Below are 14311 nucleotides of genomic sequence, written 5' to 3' on the forward strand. Positions count from 1 at the left end.
CAGATATGGCAGACACATTGCTTTCTTTTATTTTCTTCATGCTTTGCCCTTACAGGCCATGTAACTCCCTAAATCCCTGATATTGGCTTGTGAAGCTGCATCTATCCTCACGTCTTTCATACACCATGAGTAAGCACAGCTACATGCTTGTTTATGATAGTGTCAGCAGTTTCAGCCGTATTCACACACCAAAAAACACTTCACTCACACGCTTGTGTCCCTCAATTCAAAATCTAGAGCCAGATTTACTAAATGTTGATGCAACGCAACACAGCAAGGGAAGTTGCTGCGTTGCATCAAAGGAAGAGAGCAGAAATATGCCACATCTACTATGATATAAAGCAGTTCTGCTATCTCACACCACTGGCGTGCTTCTGGGTGCCTAATGCCAATGCAGGCACCCTTGTGCAAAGATGCAAGGGTGCCTGTGTTCTGGTCAGAATAGTTTTTGTGCAGAATAGTGTTTGTGCAAGAAGGCATACCTTCTGCACAAAAACTGTTCCTAGAGGCTTATTACTCCTTTGTATGTGTATTGTTGCATGCAGCAAGCATGCACAAAGGAACTAATGAGGAGAAATAAAGATCCCTCGCAAGACACACTGTGACGGTGTACGTCCTCCCGATAGTGGCGGCGCCCAACTCAAGATGGCCGCCGCCGAAATACCCAGAACTGCAAACAGCGGTCTAGCGAACGACGAGGGCAGAGCGGAAGTGTCCGCAAAAGCGGACGACAGCGAGGAGAAGGCGCGCGAGAGTTGGAGAGAGAGGAAGCCAGCCGGTGAAGAGTGGAGAGCGTGCGAAAGCGAGGAGGAGGAAAACGAGACCGTCGCCTGGTGCAGCGGGACCACCCAGGAGTATCGACCTCCGGATCGGGAGGGAGCCGACAACGAAGGAATCCGCTCAAGGAGCACCGCGCTCGGGACCACTGATCTCCTGGAAACCAAGGAGACTGGGTCTCCCCTCGCCACGGCCCATGGGGGTCGTGGAAGCAGGCAAGTGACGGGCGTATGCTCATCAATATTACAGGGGCTGTGGACACGCGTGAGGGGTGTACCTAGATAAAGCACTAATACTGCCACACCATAGACACAGCACGAATACCAGGGTTTTGGTGACGGTGTGCACTTTCCCCTCCCCCTTGTTGTTTTCAAACGTGGCCACCATCCTAAGCATTGTTCTATTCTTTCCTTCCATTTTTGGGTCCTCGAGTGCCAACCTCTGGACGGAGAATCCCCTGCCCGTGACGACATCATTACTCAAGAGGCGTTTTGATTCCCTTATCAGACTTTCCACCCGGATCCTGTTCTATACCTAGGGCATGTGTGACTCTAAAACAACGTTGCCAATAAAAGAAAAGAGTACCCCTTTCTAAAGCGGTCCTAGTTATTTCCCAAGCTAACGAAAGGGGAGGGAGAAGGGGGTCCAGAACAGGGGAACCAGTACAAAGTGGTGTCAGAAGTGGGATACTCATCTGTCTGGAAAAAGACAGAACCCCGAAATGGAGGCCATCATCACCCAGTTAGCCGAAGGTCAGCGACATTTACAGCTTGTCTTTGAGGAGCAAACAAAGCAGGCACAAACCGAGAGAGAGGCTCTACAGGTGGCCCTGAAGGACCAAGCAGTCCTGTTAACAAACCAACAGGTACAGGACACGGCCGTACTGCGCCTTACGGATGCCATTGCAAGTGCCCGAGTACACCCCAACGTCCCAGGGTCAGTACTCCAGAAGTTCCAACAAGGGGATGACCCGGACTACTTCTTTGTTAATTTCGAAAGGGTTGCTTCCACGGCTGCATGGCCACCCGAGCGCTGGGGACAATATATCGCACCTCTGTTATCCGGCGAGTTACAGGCCGCGTACCAAGCGGCTAATCCAGCCGGTGTTACAAGTTACGTTGATATAAAAAGGGCTATCCTTGAACGACTAGATTGCGATCAGGAGTATTACAGGTCACGGTTTAGGAAGGAGAAATGGACTGTGGGCGACAATCCGAGGGCTCTATATTATCGGAGTAGGGATCTAGGTAATAGATGGTTACAACCCACCACATCCTCCCCAGATGAAATCACCGAGAGAATCTACCTGGAACAATATTTGGACGCCCTTCCCTACAATACCAACATCCTAATCTCACGGTGGCCATGGCAGTTGATCTGGCTTGTGCATATCATCGTTCTCCTGAGTTTAAAGCCCCTTCAAATAGGATATCGGTAGGAGCCCCAAAGGTACCAAACAAACCAACCCCGACATTCCCCGAGCCCCGTAGCCAGTCATTTAGCAGGCCACAACCTAAACCAATGCCTCCCGGCGCAACTCAACCAGGCCCACAATGTTTTCACTGCGCTGAATGGGGACACATAGCAAGAAACTGTCCTTCCCGTCCCGTCCTCTCCCTCCTGAGCCCATGGAGGTCGGGTATACTCGGGGTAGGGTTATGGTAACAGGACAAACCCCCGAAAGGTATAGGAAGAAAATACACTTAAACGGGAAACCAGTGTTAGCATTTCTAGATACAGGGTGTCATCATACTGTGGTCGACAGGACACTTGTCAGGGACTCACAACTCAGTGACGACGAAGCCATACAGGTCACCTGTGTTCATGGTGAAAAGAAACTATACCCCCTGGCCGAAGTTTTATTGGACATAGAGGGAGAGTCCCTGCTGAGGAAAGTAGGGGTGGTGTCTAATCTTCCGGAAACTGTCCTGCTGGGAACAGATCTTCCTAGATTCCATGAATACCTACAGGCCAGTTCCCCATCCCCAACCCCGGTGTCCTGGTTAACTGATGCTCCATACCATAATTCAGAAATACACGCCACGTCCCCTAGAATTCCAAAAACACGCAGAGAGAAAAGAGGAGAAAGAGCCCGGTATGTACAGACCAAACATGTGTTATCCCCACCTATTTTTACCTCCTCAGAAACACCTCATGGACCCGAACGGAGTTTCAGAACAGCCCAGAGAGAGGATCCTACACTCCAAAACGCCTGGGAACAGGTCCAAGAAGACCAGCCTGATAAGGTAGGCCCCTTCTTTTGGGTACACAAGGGACTCTTATACCGGGTCTCCTATGAACGGGGTAACCGAAAAGAACAACTACTGGTTCCACGTTCCTTCAGGGAGCAGGTGTTGTGTCTGGCACATGGTCAAGCGGGAGGTGGACACCATAGCAAAGAACACACTCTACGGTATATGTTACCTAGGTTCTATTGGCCCGGGGTGTATCAAGAGGTAGCCCGCTACTGTGCAGCCTGTCCTAGATGTCAGTTAATCAATACCCCTTCTATACCCAAAGCGCCACTTCAACCTCTCCCGATCATAGACGTACCATTCAAAAGAGTGGGGATGGATTTGGTCGGACCTCTAATTCCGTCAGCCCGAGGACATCAGTATATATTAGTCCTCGTAGATTATGCGACTCGCTACCCCGAAGCTATACCTCTCTCATCCACCACAACCACAGCTGTTAGCCATGCCATGGTGCCGTTTTTTTCCCGAATAGGGATTCCTCTTGAACTATTAACGGATCAAGGGACGCCGTTTATGTCCCGGTTAATGAAGCAAGTGTGCTCCATATTGAAAGTGAAACAAATACGCACATCAGTGTACCATCCCCAAACGGACGGTCTGGTGGAGCGCTACAACCGCACGATTAAGACCATCCTACGGAAAAGTATAGATAGGGCCGGTAGGGACTGGGACCGCCAACTGCCTTTGGTCCTCTTTGCCATCAGGACACACAAACAAAGTTCAACCGGGTTTTACCCGTTCGAACTCCTGTTCGGACGACGCCCCAGGACTCTCCTGGATATGGCGGTAGAACAGTGGACAGAGGAAGAAGACGAAGGGAAATCCCTACTTCAGTACTCCTCCTCCCTAAAAGAGACCTTGTCCACCCTGTGGGAAGAGGTACACACCAACCTTGAAAAAGCACAAACGAGACAACAGCAACAGTATAACCGCCATGCCAAACTCAGGGAATTTCAACCCGGGGATCGAGTACTGATCCTTCTACCAACGTCCGATAAAAAGCTCCTCGCCACGTGGCAAGGCCCCTACACAATTCTCTAAAAAGTGACTCCTGTCACTTACAAAATAGATGTACCACATAAACGAGGTGTTGGGCAAATATATCACGTCAATCTTCTCAAGGCGTCGGAGGAACCCCAAAAGGAAGCATCAACCTCAGATGCCCCCATCCACCACATAGCCGTGGACAAACCGCTTGAGGTAACCTTTCCTCCCCGAAGACAGGAAGAGGACACTCCCATACAGCTAGGGCCCCACGTCACAAAAAGACAAAGACAGCAGATCTCGTCCCTGTGTGCCAAATATTCCTCCGTCGTGTCAAAGACCCCAGGGAGAACCACATTAGTTGAACATGACATAGTCACCAAAACCTCCCAACCGGTTAAGCTAAAACCATATCGTATCCCGGAGGCTAGGAGGAAGGCAGTGAATCAGGAAGTACAGGACATGCTGAAGGCTGATATAATCGAACCCTCACACAGCGAGTGGTCTTCACCCATTGTACTTGTACCAAAACCGGATGGCAGCATCCGCTTCTGCATAGACTTCCGCAGGGTAAACGCGGTATCCCAGTTTGACGCCTACCCCATGCCGAGAGTAGATGAATTAATTGAGAGATTAGGAGAAGCCCGAGTGATGTCCACCATAGACCTAACAAAAGGCTATTTGCAGATCCCGTTGACTCCTACAGCCAGAGAAAAGACGGCATTTTCAACACCCACTGGCCTCTATCAATTTAAAGTACTTCCCTTTGGTCTCCACGGGGCCCCTGCTACTTTTCAGCGCCTGATGGACACCATATTGGCACAGCATCGCCACTTCGCTGTGGCTTATCTAGATGATATCGTTGTATACAGCCCTGACTGGGACACCCACCTACGACATCTAGAGGCCGTCCTAAAAACATTAGAACAAGCCGGTCTTACCCTCAACCCTCAGAAGACAACCTTTGGTACCAACCACATATAATACCTGGGATATGATATACAGGAAGGGTGTATTAGACCCCAAGTAAATAAAATAGAAGCCATCTCCAAAATAACCCGACCCTCCTGTAGAAAGGGTCGGGTTATTCCTTCCTTCCTGGGGTTGGTGGGCTACTACAGGAGGTTCATACCCCACTTTTCTGAGATCGCCAGTCCGCTCACGGACCTCTTGACAAAAGCTCACACAGGAAAACATCTCCCGTGGTTTGATGCCCAAGAAAAGAGTTTTCAACAACTGAAAAAGGCCCTCTGTACAGCCCCTGTCCTTGTCTGCCCAGACTTTCAGAAAACATTTGTTCTCCAAACAGACGCCTCGGGAAGAGGCATTGGGGCTGTCTTATCCCAACCTGATGAAGCGGGAGACTTACGGCCCTTGTTGTACCTCAGCAGGAAGTTATTCCCTCGGGAACTCAAATACGCCACTATTGAAAAAGAGTGCCTCGCTCTCAAATGGGCTATGGAATCCCTTCAATACTACCTCTTGGGACGTTCTTTTCTGTTGTTAACCGATCATGCTCCTCTACCTTGGTTAGCCCTCCATAAAGACTCGAACCCCAAAGTTTTACGTTGGTTTCTCTCATTACAGCCCTTCACCTTTGAGGCCATACATCTACCGGGGAAACTCCAGTCGAATGCAGACTACCTCTCCCAATATCCTGTCCTTGAATGGCCCGATCGTCCATTCCCAAGGGGAGGGCAGTGTGACGTTGTACGTCCTCCCGATAGTGGCGGCGCCCAACTCAAGATGGCCGCCGCCGAAATACCCGGAACTGCAAACAGCGGTCTAGCGAACGGCGAGGGCGGAGCGGAAGTGTCCGCAAAAGCGGACAACAGCGAGGAGAAGGCGCGCGAGAGTTGGAGAGAGAGGAAGCCAGCCGGTGAAGAGTGGAGAGCGTGCGAAAGCGAGGAGGAGGAAAACGAGACAGTCGCCTGGTGCAGCGGGACCACCCAGGAGTATCGACCTCCGGATCGGGAGGGAGCCGACAACGAAGGAATCAGCTCAAGGAGCACCGCGCTCGGGACCACTGATCTCCTGGAAACCAAGGAGACTGGGTCTCCCCTCGGCCCATGGGGGTCATGGAAGCAGGCAAGTGACGGGCGTATGCTCATCAATATTACAGGGGTTGTGGACACGCGTGAGGGGTGCACCTAGATAAAGCACTAATACTCCCACACCATAGACACAGCACGAATACCAGGGTTTTGGTGACGGTGTGCACTTTCCCCTCCCCCTTGTTGTTTTCAAACGTGGCCACCATCCTAAGCATTGTTCTATTCTTTCCTTTCATTTTTGGGTCCTCGAGTGCCAACCTCTGGACGGAGAATCCCCTGCCCGTGACGACATCATTACTCGTGGCGTTTTGATTCCCTTATCAGACTTTCCACCCGGATCCTGTTCTATACCTAGGGCATGTGTGACTCTAAAACAACGTTGCCAATAAAAGAAAAGAGTACCCCTTTCTAAAGCGGTCCTAGTTATTTCCCAAGCTAACGAAAGGGGAGGGAGAAGGGGGTCCAGAACAGGGGAACCAGTACACACACAAATCTTGATTTGTGGCTTAGTAAATTGCAACATGGATTTTGCGTCTGACACAAAATCTTAGTAATTTGGGCTCTATTGTTTAACCTATCTTTCATTTATTTTATTTTCAAAATCATGCAGAGGCATAGCAACGATCCCGGTCCTGACACGTTACCTAAAAAAACTCCTCATATGGGCCACATGACAAACCATTAATGCTACTCCATGGAGTAGCTTGCTTTCCCCTCCTCATTGGTCCTTTTTAGGAGTATAAAGCACTGTATAACTACAACTACAATTCAATACAACTATTCAAACCCTACTGCACTGCAAGGCAATAATTGAAATACAGAGCTAGTTTTTGTGCCCTTTTTGCCTTCTGTGCCACTCGTTGCCCTCAATTTTGTGCGCTTTTGCCTTCTGTTCCCTTCGTCGTCCCCCTCCGCCCCCGCCGCTGCGTCTCCTGCGTCCCCACCCCCCTGACTGCTCATTCGCTGCCCCCGCCTTCCGCCTCCCAGCTGCTCCCACCTCCCCATATATGCTGGCTGCTGCACGGTGAGGAGAGCGACCCTTGACCCTACCAGGTAGGTCGCGCCCCCTCCGCACAGCACTGCCTGTGTCCCTGCCCCAGCTGCCGCTGCTGAGGAAGTTCGAGGTGGCCAGTGGTTGGCAGTAGGTTTGTTTCTTCTTCCGCTCATTGCTTCATTGTATTGCCTGTTTTTCCATCACTTTCATTGCATTGCCTGTATTTATTTCACTGCCTCATTGTATTGCCTGCAGTTTCACTGTTGCGTCTGTGACTGCTGTTGTCTGTCTACCCCCACTGCCTGTACGTGGTCTCTGCCCGTTGTTCTCCCTCTGCTCCCCTCGCTGTCCCCTGTCTCTCTGCCCGGTTCTTCCTTCTGTTCCCCTCGCTGCCCCCGTGTCTCTCTGCCCGTTTTTGCCTTCTGTTCTTAACCGCCCCTGTATTTCTGTGCCCTTTCTCCATTCTGTGTCACTCGTTTCCCCCCTGATTTTGTGCCCTCTTGCCTTCTGTGCCACTCGTTTCCCCACTGATATTGTGCACTTTTGCCTTCTGTGCCACTCGTTTACCCCCGTTTTTGTGCCGTTTTTGCCTTCTGTGTCACTCGTTGCCCTTGATTTTGTGCCCTTTTGCCTTCTGATCCCTTCGTCGTCCCCTCCGCCCCCGCTGCTGCGTCCCCTGTGGCCCCGCCCCCCTGACTGCCCATTCGCTGCCCCTGCCTCCCGGCGCCTAAGGCAAGCCCGACTGCACCCGTTCGCGCCTGGACCGCGCCCAGCGCCAGAACCCCTGGCCCCCGCTCCCGCCACAACGACCGCCGCCGCTACGATGCCATCACACTCCACGCCCTCAAACCCGGACGGACCCACACCTGCTTCAAGGCCGCCCCGAAAAGCACACACGGTCCCTTCACCTGCCAGAACTGCAGCTACACAAGCCTCGGAACCGACGAACCACCTGCCAAGAAACACCGCACCCACCTGCGATGCATACTACTGAACATCCGCTCCGCACGCAAACACGCCGTTGAGCTCTGGGACTTGCTCAGCACAACATCCCCGGACGTCGCCTTCCTGACAGAGACCTGGTTGAACGACTCCTCCGCACCCGACATCGCCATAGCCATCCCAGACAGCTACAAGATCACCCGCAGAGACCGTACCAACGGAGTCGGAGGAGGAATCGCAATCGTCCACAAGAACAGCATCAGGGTCTCAACTAGCACCGACGATGCGCTCAGCACTGCCGAACACATGCACTTCCAGATCCACACAGACCCCAACTTCACCCTTAGAGGCACCCTCGTCTACCGACCCCCCGGACCCTGCCCTCAGTTCAGCGATTCCATTGCCGACTTCATCAGCACGCACGCCCTGACCTCCACTGACTACATCCTCTTAAGAACTCTGAACTTTCACCTTGAGAACAACGACGACAACAACTCCACAACACTGATCGATCACCTCGCCAACCTCGGACTAAAGCAACTCGTCACAACGCCTACCCACTCCGCCGGCCACACGCTCGACCCAGTCTTCTGCTCAAGTGCGCTAGTCTCCGTCAGCCACACCAACGAACTCCTCTGGACCGACCACCGCTGCATTCACTTCACCTTCCAGAAACCCACCACACACCACCGCACCCAACAGATCCCCCGCCGCTGCTTGAGCAAAATCACCGTAGACCATCTACATGCAAACCTCGTTCTCAGCCACACCGACTACGCTGCCCACACCCTCAGACGCTGGATCGAGGACTGCGCCAACACCCTCGCCCCGCTGAAGAAACCCGCCCTCAGAGACACCATTAAGAGGGCCAGCTGGTTCACCCCAGAACTCCTAGCCTCCAAGCAAGCCTGCCGGAAACGAGAAGAAATGGCACAGCGAACAAACTCTGGACAACCGCGCAGCACACAAGGACGCCATCCGCAACCACCACCACTTCATCAGGGCTGCCAAGAGAACCTCGTTCAAAGACAGCCTCGACAACAACGCACACAATAGCAAGGAGCTCTTCAACATCGTGAAGGAACTCTCCAACCCCAGCTCCAAAACCAACGACATCCTGCCATCGCAAGCCCTGTGCGACTCCCTCGCCACCTTTTTCCACCGCAAGAGAGCAGACATCCATTGACAGCTTCAACACCCAGACAGACCCAACAGACAGCAACACAACGGACCCTCCGCACACCATCGACCATGACCCCCTGCTAGCCTGGGCCAGCGTGAGCATCGGTAACCCCATCAAGACCATGAGCACAATCCACTCCGGCTCTCTGTCAGATCCCTTCCCACACCACGTCTTTAACAAAGCAAGCAGCTCCATCGCACCCCACCTGCGCAACATCATCAATATCTCCCTCGAGACCACAACCTTCCTAGAGAGCTGGAAACACGCCAAGATCAACGCCCTACTGAAAAAACCCAAGGCAGACCCAAGAGACCTCACGAACTTCCGGCCCATCTCTCTGCTCCCTTTCCTGGCCAAGGTCATTGAGAAAACCGACAGCTAAACCGATACCTCGAAGAAAACAGAATCCTGGACCCTTCCCAGTCAGGGTTCCGCAGCAACCACAGCACCGAGACTGCCCTCATCGCCGCCACCAACATCAGGACCCTGTTGGACAATTGCGAGACCGCAGCACTCATCCTCCTAGACCTCTCCGCCGCTTTCGACACCGTCTGCCACCGCACACTACGCACACGCCTCCACGCCGCAGGGATCCGAGACAAGGATCTGGGATGGACCACCTCCTTCCTCTCCGGCAGAACCCAGAGCGTCCGCCATCCCCCATTCTGGTCCAAAGCCTGCAAGATAATCTGCGGCGTACCCCAGGGATCCTCCCTCAGCCCGACACTGTTCAACATTTACATGGCCCTGCTCTCACACATCGCCCGACAGCACGACCTCAACATAATCTCCTACGTCGACGACACTCAACCAAGGACCCCATCACCGCCAAAGCCAACCTCCACGAAGGAATGAAGGCCGTCGCCGACTGGATGAAGACCAGCCGTCTGAAGCTGAACTCGGACAAGACGGAGGTCCTCCTCCTCGGCTCCAACCCTTCAGCCTGGGACGACTCCTGGTGGCCGACGGCACTGGGAGCAGCCCTGACACCCACCGACCACGCACGCAACCTGGGAATCATCCTCGACTCAACGCTCTCAATGACCAAGCAGGTCAACGCCGTCTCCTTCTCCTGCTTCAACACCCTCCGCATGCTCCGCAAGATCTACAGATGGATCCCGACAGATACAAGAAAGACAGTCACCCAGGCCCTCGTCAGCAGCAGACTCGACTACGGAAACGCTCTCTACGCGGGAGCCCCGACCAAGCTCATCAAATGACTACAAAGCATCCAAAACGCCTCGGCACGACTGATCCTCGGCGTACCACGCCACGGCCACATCACCCTCCACCTGAGGGACCTGCACTGGCTCCCCGTCAGCAAGAGGATATCCTTCAAGCTCCTCATCCACGCACACAAGGCACTCCACAAGACCTGCCCAGCCTACCTCAACAGACAGCTCTCCTTCTACATCCCCAACCACCAGCTACGCTCCGCTGACCTCTCACTCGCCACCGTCCTGCGCATCCGAAGAAAAAACACCGGCGGGAGATCCTTCTCCCACCTCGCTGCCAAGACATGGAACACTCTCCAACTGAGCCTACGACAGACCCAAGACCTGCTGACCTTCAGGAGGATGCTCAAGACCTGGCTGTTCGATCAGTAGTGCCCCCCCCCACCCCACGGCGCCTTTAGACCCTCGCGGGTATGTAGTGCGCTTTACAAGTGACTGATTGATTGATTGAAACGGCTATTGACATAACCTACCCTGCCTTCTATAAATGTACATGCTTTACTTAGACCTTGATTCATAGTTGCGTTTTAAATTCCAATCCATATGCAAATGGATGTATGCACACAGATCGGAATGGTGAGTTGTACATCAGTGACCACACTGCAATTTTCTCCAGACAAATTTCACCAGATAAAGCCTGATGAAATATATCAGGATAACATGCTAAGAAATAAATGCAAAACATGCAGTAATCAGTGTGATAAGCACAGATTCCACATATTGGGCTTTATTCTGACGTGGGGAATTCAGATGAAGGCAATTGTGTGACCCGTTAAATACACCACACTAGGGCAGCAGTAATTACTGCACTAATTATCACCGGGTCTCAGTCTCCAAATCTGTCTTTGTGCTTTTACCGTGATGATATAGCTTACAATATATTGGTCTCAGTTTGGGGTCACCACGCCCACCTAACTGCCCATTTTTCTATCAGCTTGAACTTTATACCCTCTAATAAATCTTCACTTCTTCCTTTACCCAGACATTACAATTACATTTTATAAATAGATGGTGTGGGTGTGTGTGTGTTTGGGGTATGGATTGTGTGGGGCTCAGGGTGCGTGTGTTTGAGATTGAGAGAGAGAGAGATGGGACTCCTCTACTCTCTCCATTTTCCTGTAAACACTAGCTCTGTCGGCTCTTGCACTTTGAAAACATCAAAGAGGCTGGCTGAATAGATGATCATGATCATTCACAGACATTGATGATACAAAAAGACCACCAGATTTACCTGATATGCCAAATGTCCTTGATAATATAACCTTGTAGACAATGCATAGGAGGACATTTAGAACCTGTAGACAGTCTGAAGATCTGCCAGGGGGATAAATGTCCTCTGCAATCAGGCAGAGGACCAAACACCCTGTGTAGAGATCCCCACCGGTCTGGAAGGGATTTCAGTGCTTTGAGGGCAGCCACCACAGTGGCACTCACTTCAGATAATTGCAGGCTTGCTGAACAGACATACATTTGTTAGGCACCCACATAGCAAACTTCTTTGGATTGAGAAAATAAACTTTCAAAGTGGGAGTTTGTTTTTTCCTTACAAAACACAGAGGCTTGTCGCACAGGGAACTTTTTCCCTGAGTGAGGCGAGACAAGCTACATTCCCCTGCCTATATTCACCATGCTTTATTACCTTCTCTTTAGTTGCTGCCTCTGTTTGGAATACACACTATCTTGACCTGTGCAAACCAGAGGCCCTAAAAATTCAACTATTTTAGTGATTATCTTGATATCTTTTTTAATGTTGGTAGTCATTTCAGTGCTAAGATGTCTTGGGCCTTTTTAATGCACTTCATAAGTAACAAATCAACTGAAGTTTTGTATGCATATGTTTTCAATATATTTAGTGAGTGCCTTCAGGCATGAAACGTAGGGTTGGTGGCAATTTTACAAGAATCAAGCAGAAATTATGTGTTGTGGCTCTTGTCACTTGGTAACGAAGCATTGTCACCTAAGGGATAGCTCATGTTTCTGGTGCATGACCCATGGATAGACTGGGATAACTCAGCTACGTGAAGCCTGAATATATAATTTATGTACAACCAGGGGCATACCCTACTGCTTAAAACAAATGCCTCTATTATCAGTTTTCAGAGTGCATTATAAGTGCAGAATTTGCTTTATGTATGCCTTTTTTGTTTTTGTTCTTCTGGGATGAGGTCTATGCAGAGGAAGTATACCAGCACACCCCTTGTATAGCTATTGCTATTACTATGTCCTGTCTCTACAAACCAGTGTAGTTTGGTCGTAAAATGCTTTTCAAACTTTATTCTGCTGTAAACTTAAGCCTGGGTCTGTCAGAACCAGCATAGCTCTGGTATTGGGTATATTAGTTTACAAATGCAAAAGCATTGCACATTGAAAACACAACTTTGTGCACTAATTGTCCCAATGTTAGATTTACTTTATTGGTCACCAAGTTGTCTGCCTGGTGTCTCACTTGTGCTCGATTCAATGTTGACCCTTTCTTTACCCAGGCCAAGCTGATTGCTGTAGTTAGTATATACATTTAAGTATACTATTATAGAGAATATTGTCATTTTTTTCGAAGAAATTTGGGAGAAATTCAGAACAAATGCTGCATGTTATAATACCCATTGCCCCTGCATGATTTAAAAACAACCTTGATATTTCAGTGGATTTGACACTTTATGTGCTGCAGACTTCAGAAGAGAACTGAAAGCATGGCTCTTATTACTAAAACATATACTTTTAAGAAGCACTGTTTCTGTCTCTGTTGGTGTGACCTCTTTGCTGAACATTGCTCATCAGCCACACATTCTATGTTGTCAGAACCCCTTTCAGACGGCCAGGGGGCAAGCAGGATCTACTGAGCCCTACTGTGGGGGTGTGGCTATTTACTCTTGATGCCCAAGAGCCCAACCTACAATGGGTACTCAGTGACTGGGCGAAGTACTACCCCATCAGTGCTTAGCTCTCAGTGATCAGTAAGGAAAACAATTGGTCCCAGACAATCTTAATTTCACTCAAATGAATGACTGTAAGAGAAATAAATTAAATTAAACAAGACTCTAGTATGAAATCAATTCATACAACTGAAAATATGTAATGTAAAGGCACATTCAACAGGGAAAAACTCATAGATAAGAGGCCACCCAAAGTAAATGAAATTGCAAACATTAATTTATTTCATGCTGAGTCATATTCATCAAATGGAAAACATACACAAAGGCATAGTATTCAGCATGTGATATTAGCGCGATTATTTCCAAGGAAGGAGAAGGTAGTGAAAGTTGGTGTTCATGTGTGGGGTAGAGAAGGAAGATGAAGATCATCAAGAAGCATTTAAAAAGAACAGTTCAAAACACTAAAGTAGAAGGGATCCGGCTCTAATTCCTGACAAGGCTAGTACCCCTCCCGTACTGGGCCTACCCCTAAGTTCAATCGCAATATGAATTTTTGATAATTATTTCTCAATTGGAGGCACAGTGAAGCTTCATCTGTGGTTGGGGTAGAAGGGGAGTAGATGGTGGGTGTAGGCCCACTGGGGAAATGTCGACGTTTCGAACCTAACACAAAAGGGTGAGTAGACTCCTCTGCTGCAGGTCTTCCTCAGGACAAGGGAAAGGGAACCTGGAAAGTAACCATACAATCAATGGGGTGGTCTAAGTCAATAGATAGCAATTAAATTGGTGACCAGCTGCCCTATATTCGATGGTGTCAAGTACACTGCCCCCAAACGGTGGGTAGTCTGTAAAAAGAATGTGCAAGCATGAGTCTCCCATAAGGTCACAATCGTAAGTCAAGAATGACTAAGCAAAAGTGAAAAATCAAACACTCACCGAACATGGTCATGGTGTGATGAAATTAATTCCAAACTGTACTCCGTATCAAACTATCCTGAAATATCACCCTGAGGC

General features: G+C 50.1%; 1 protein-coding gene across 1 annotated transcript; it reads left to right on the plus strand.

Annotated features, from left to right (window-relative positions):
* The first annotated feature begins 1498 nt into the window (after positions 1–1498).
* LOC146854290 (uncharacterized) lies at positions 1499–2215 on the plus strand. Its single transcript, XM_085651043.1, has one exon. The coding sequence runs from the start codon at positions 1499–1501 to the stop codon at positions 2213–2215; it is 717 nt and encodes a 238-aa protein (XP_085507169.1).
* Positions 2216–14311: the final 12096 nt, after the last annotated feature.

The sequence above is a fragment of the Triturus cristatus genome, chromosome 4_1 (assembly GCF_964204655.1).
Source record: "Triturus cristatus chromosome 4_1, aTriCri1.1, whole genome shotgun sequence".
NCBI classification, from domain to species: Eukaryota; Metazoa; Chordata; class Amphibia; order Caudata; family Salamandridae; genus Triturus; species Triturus cristatus.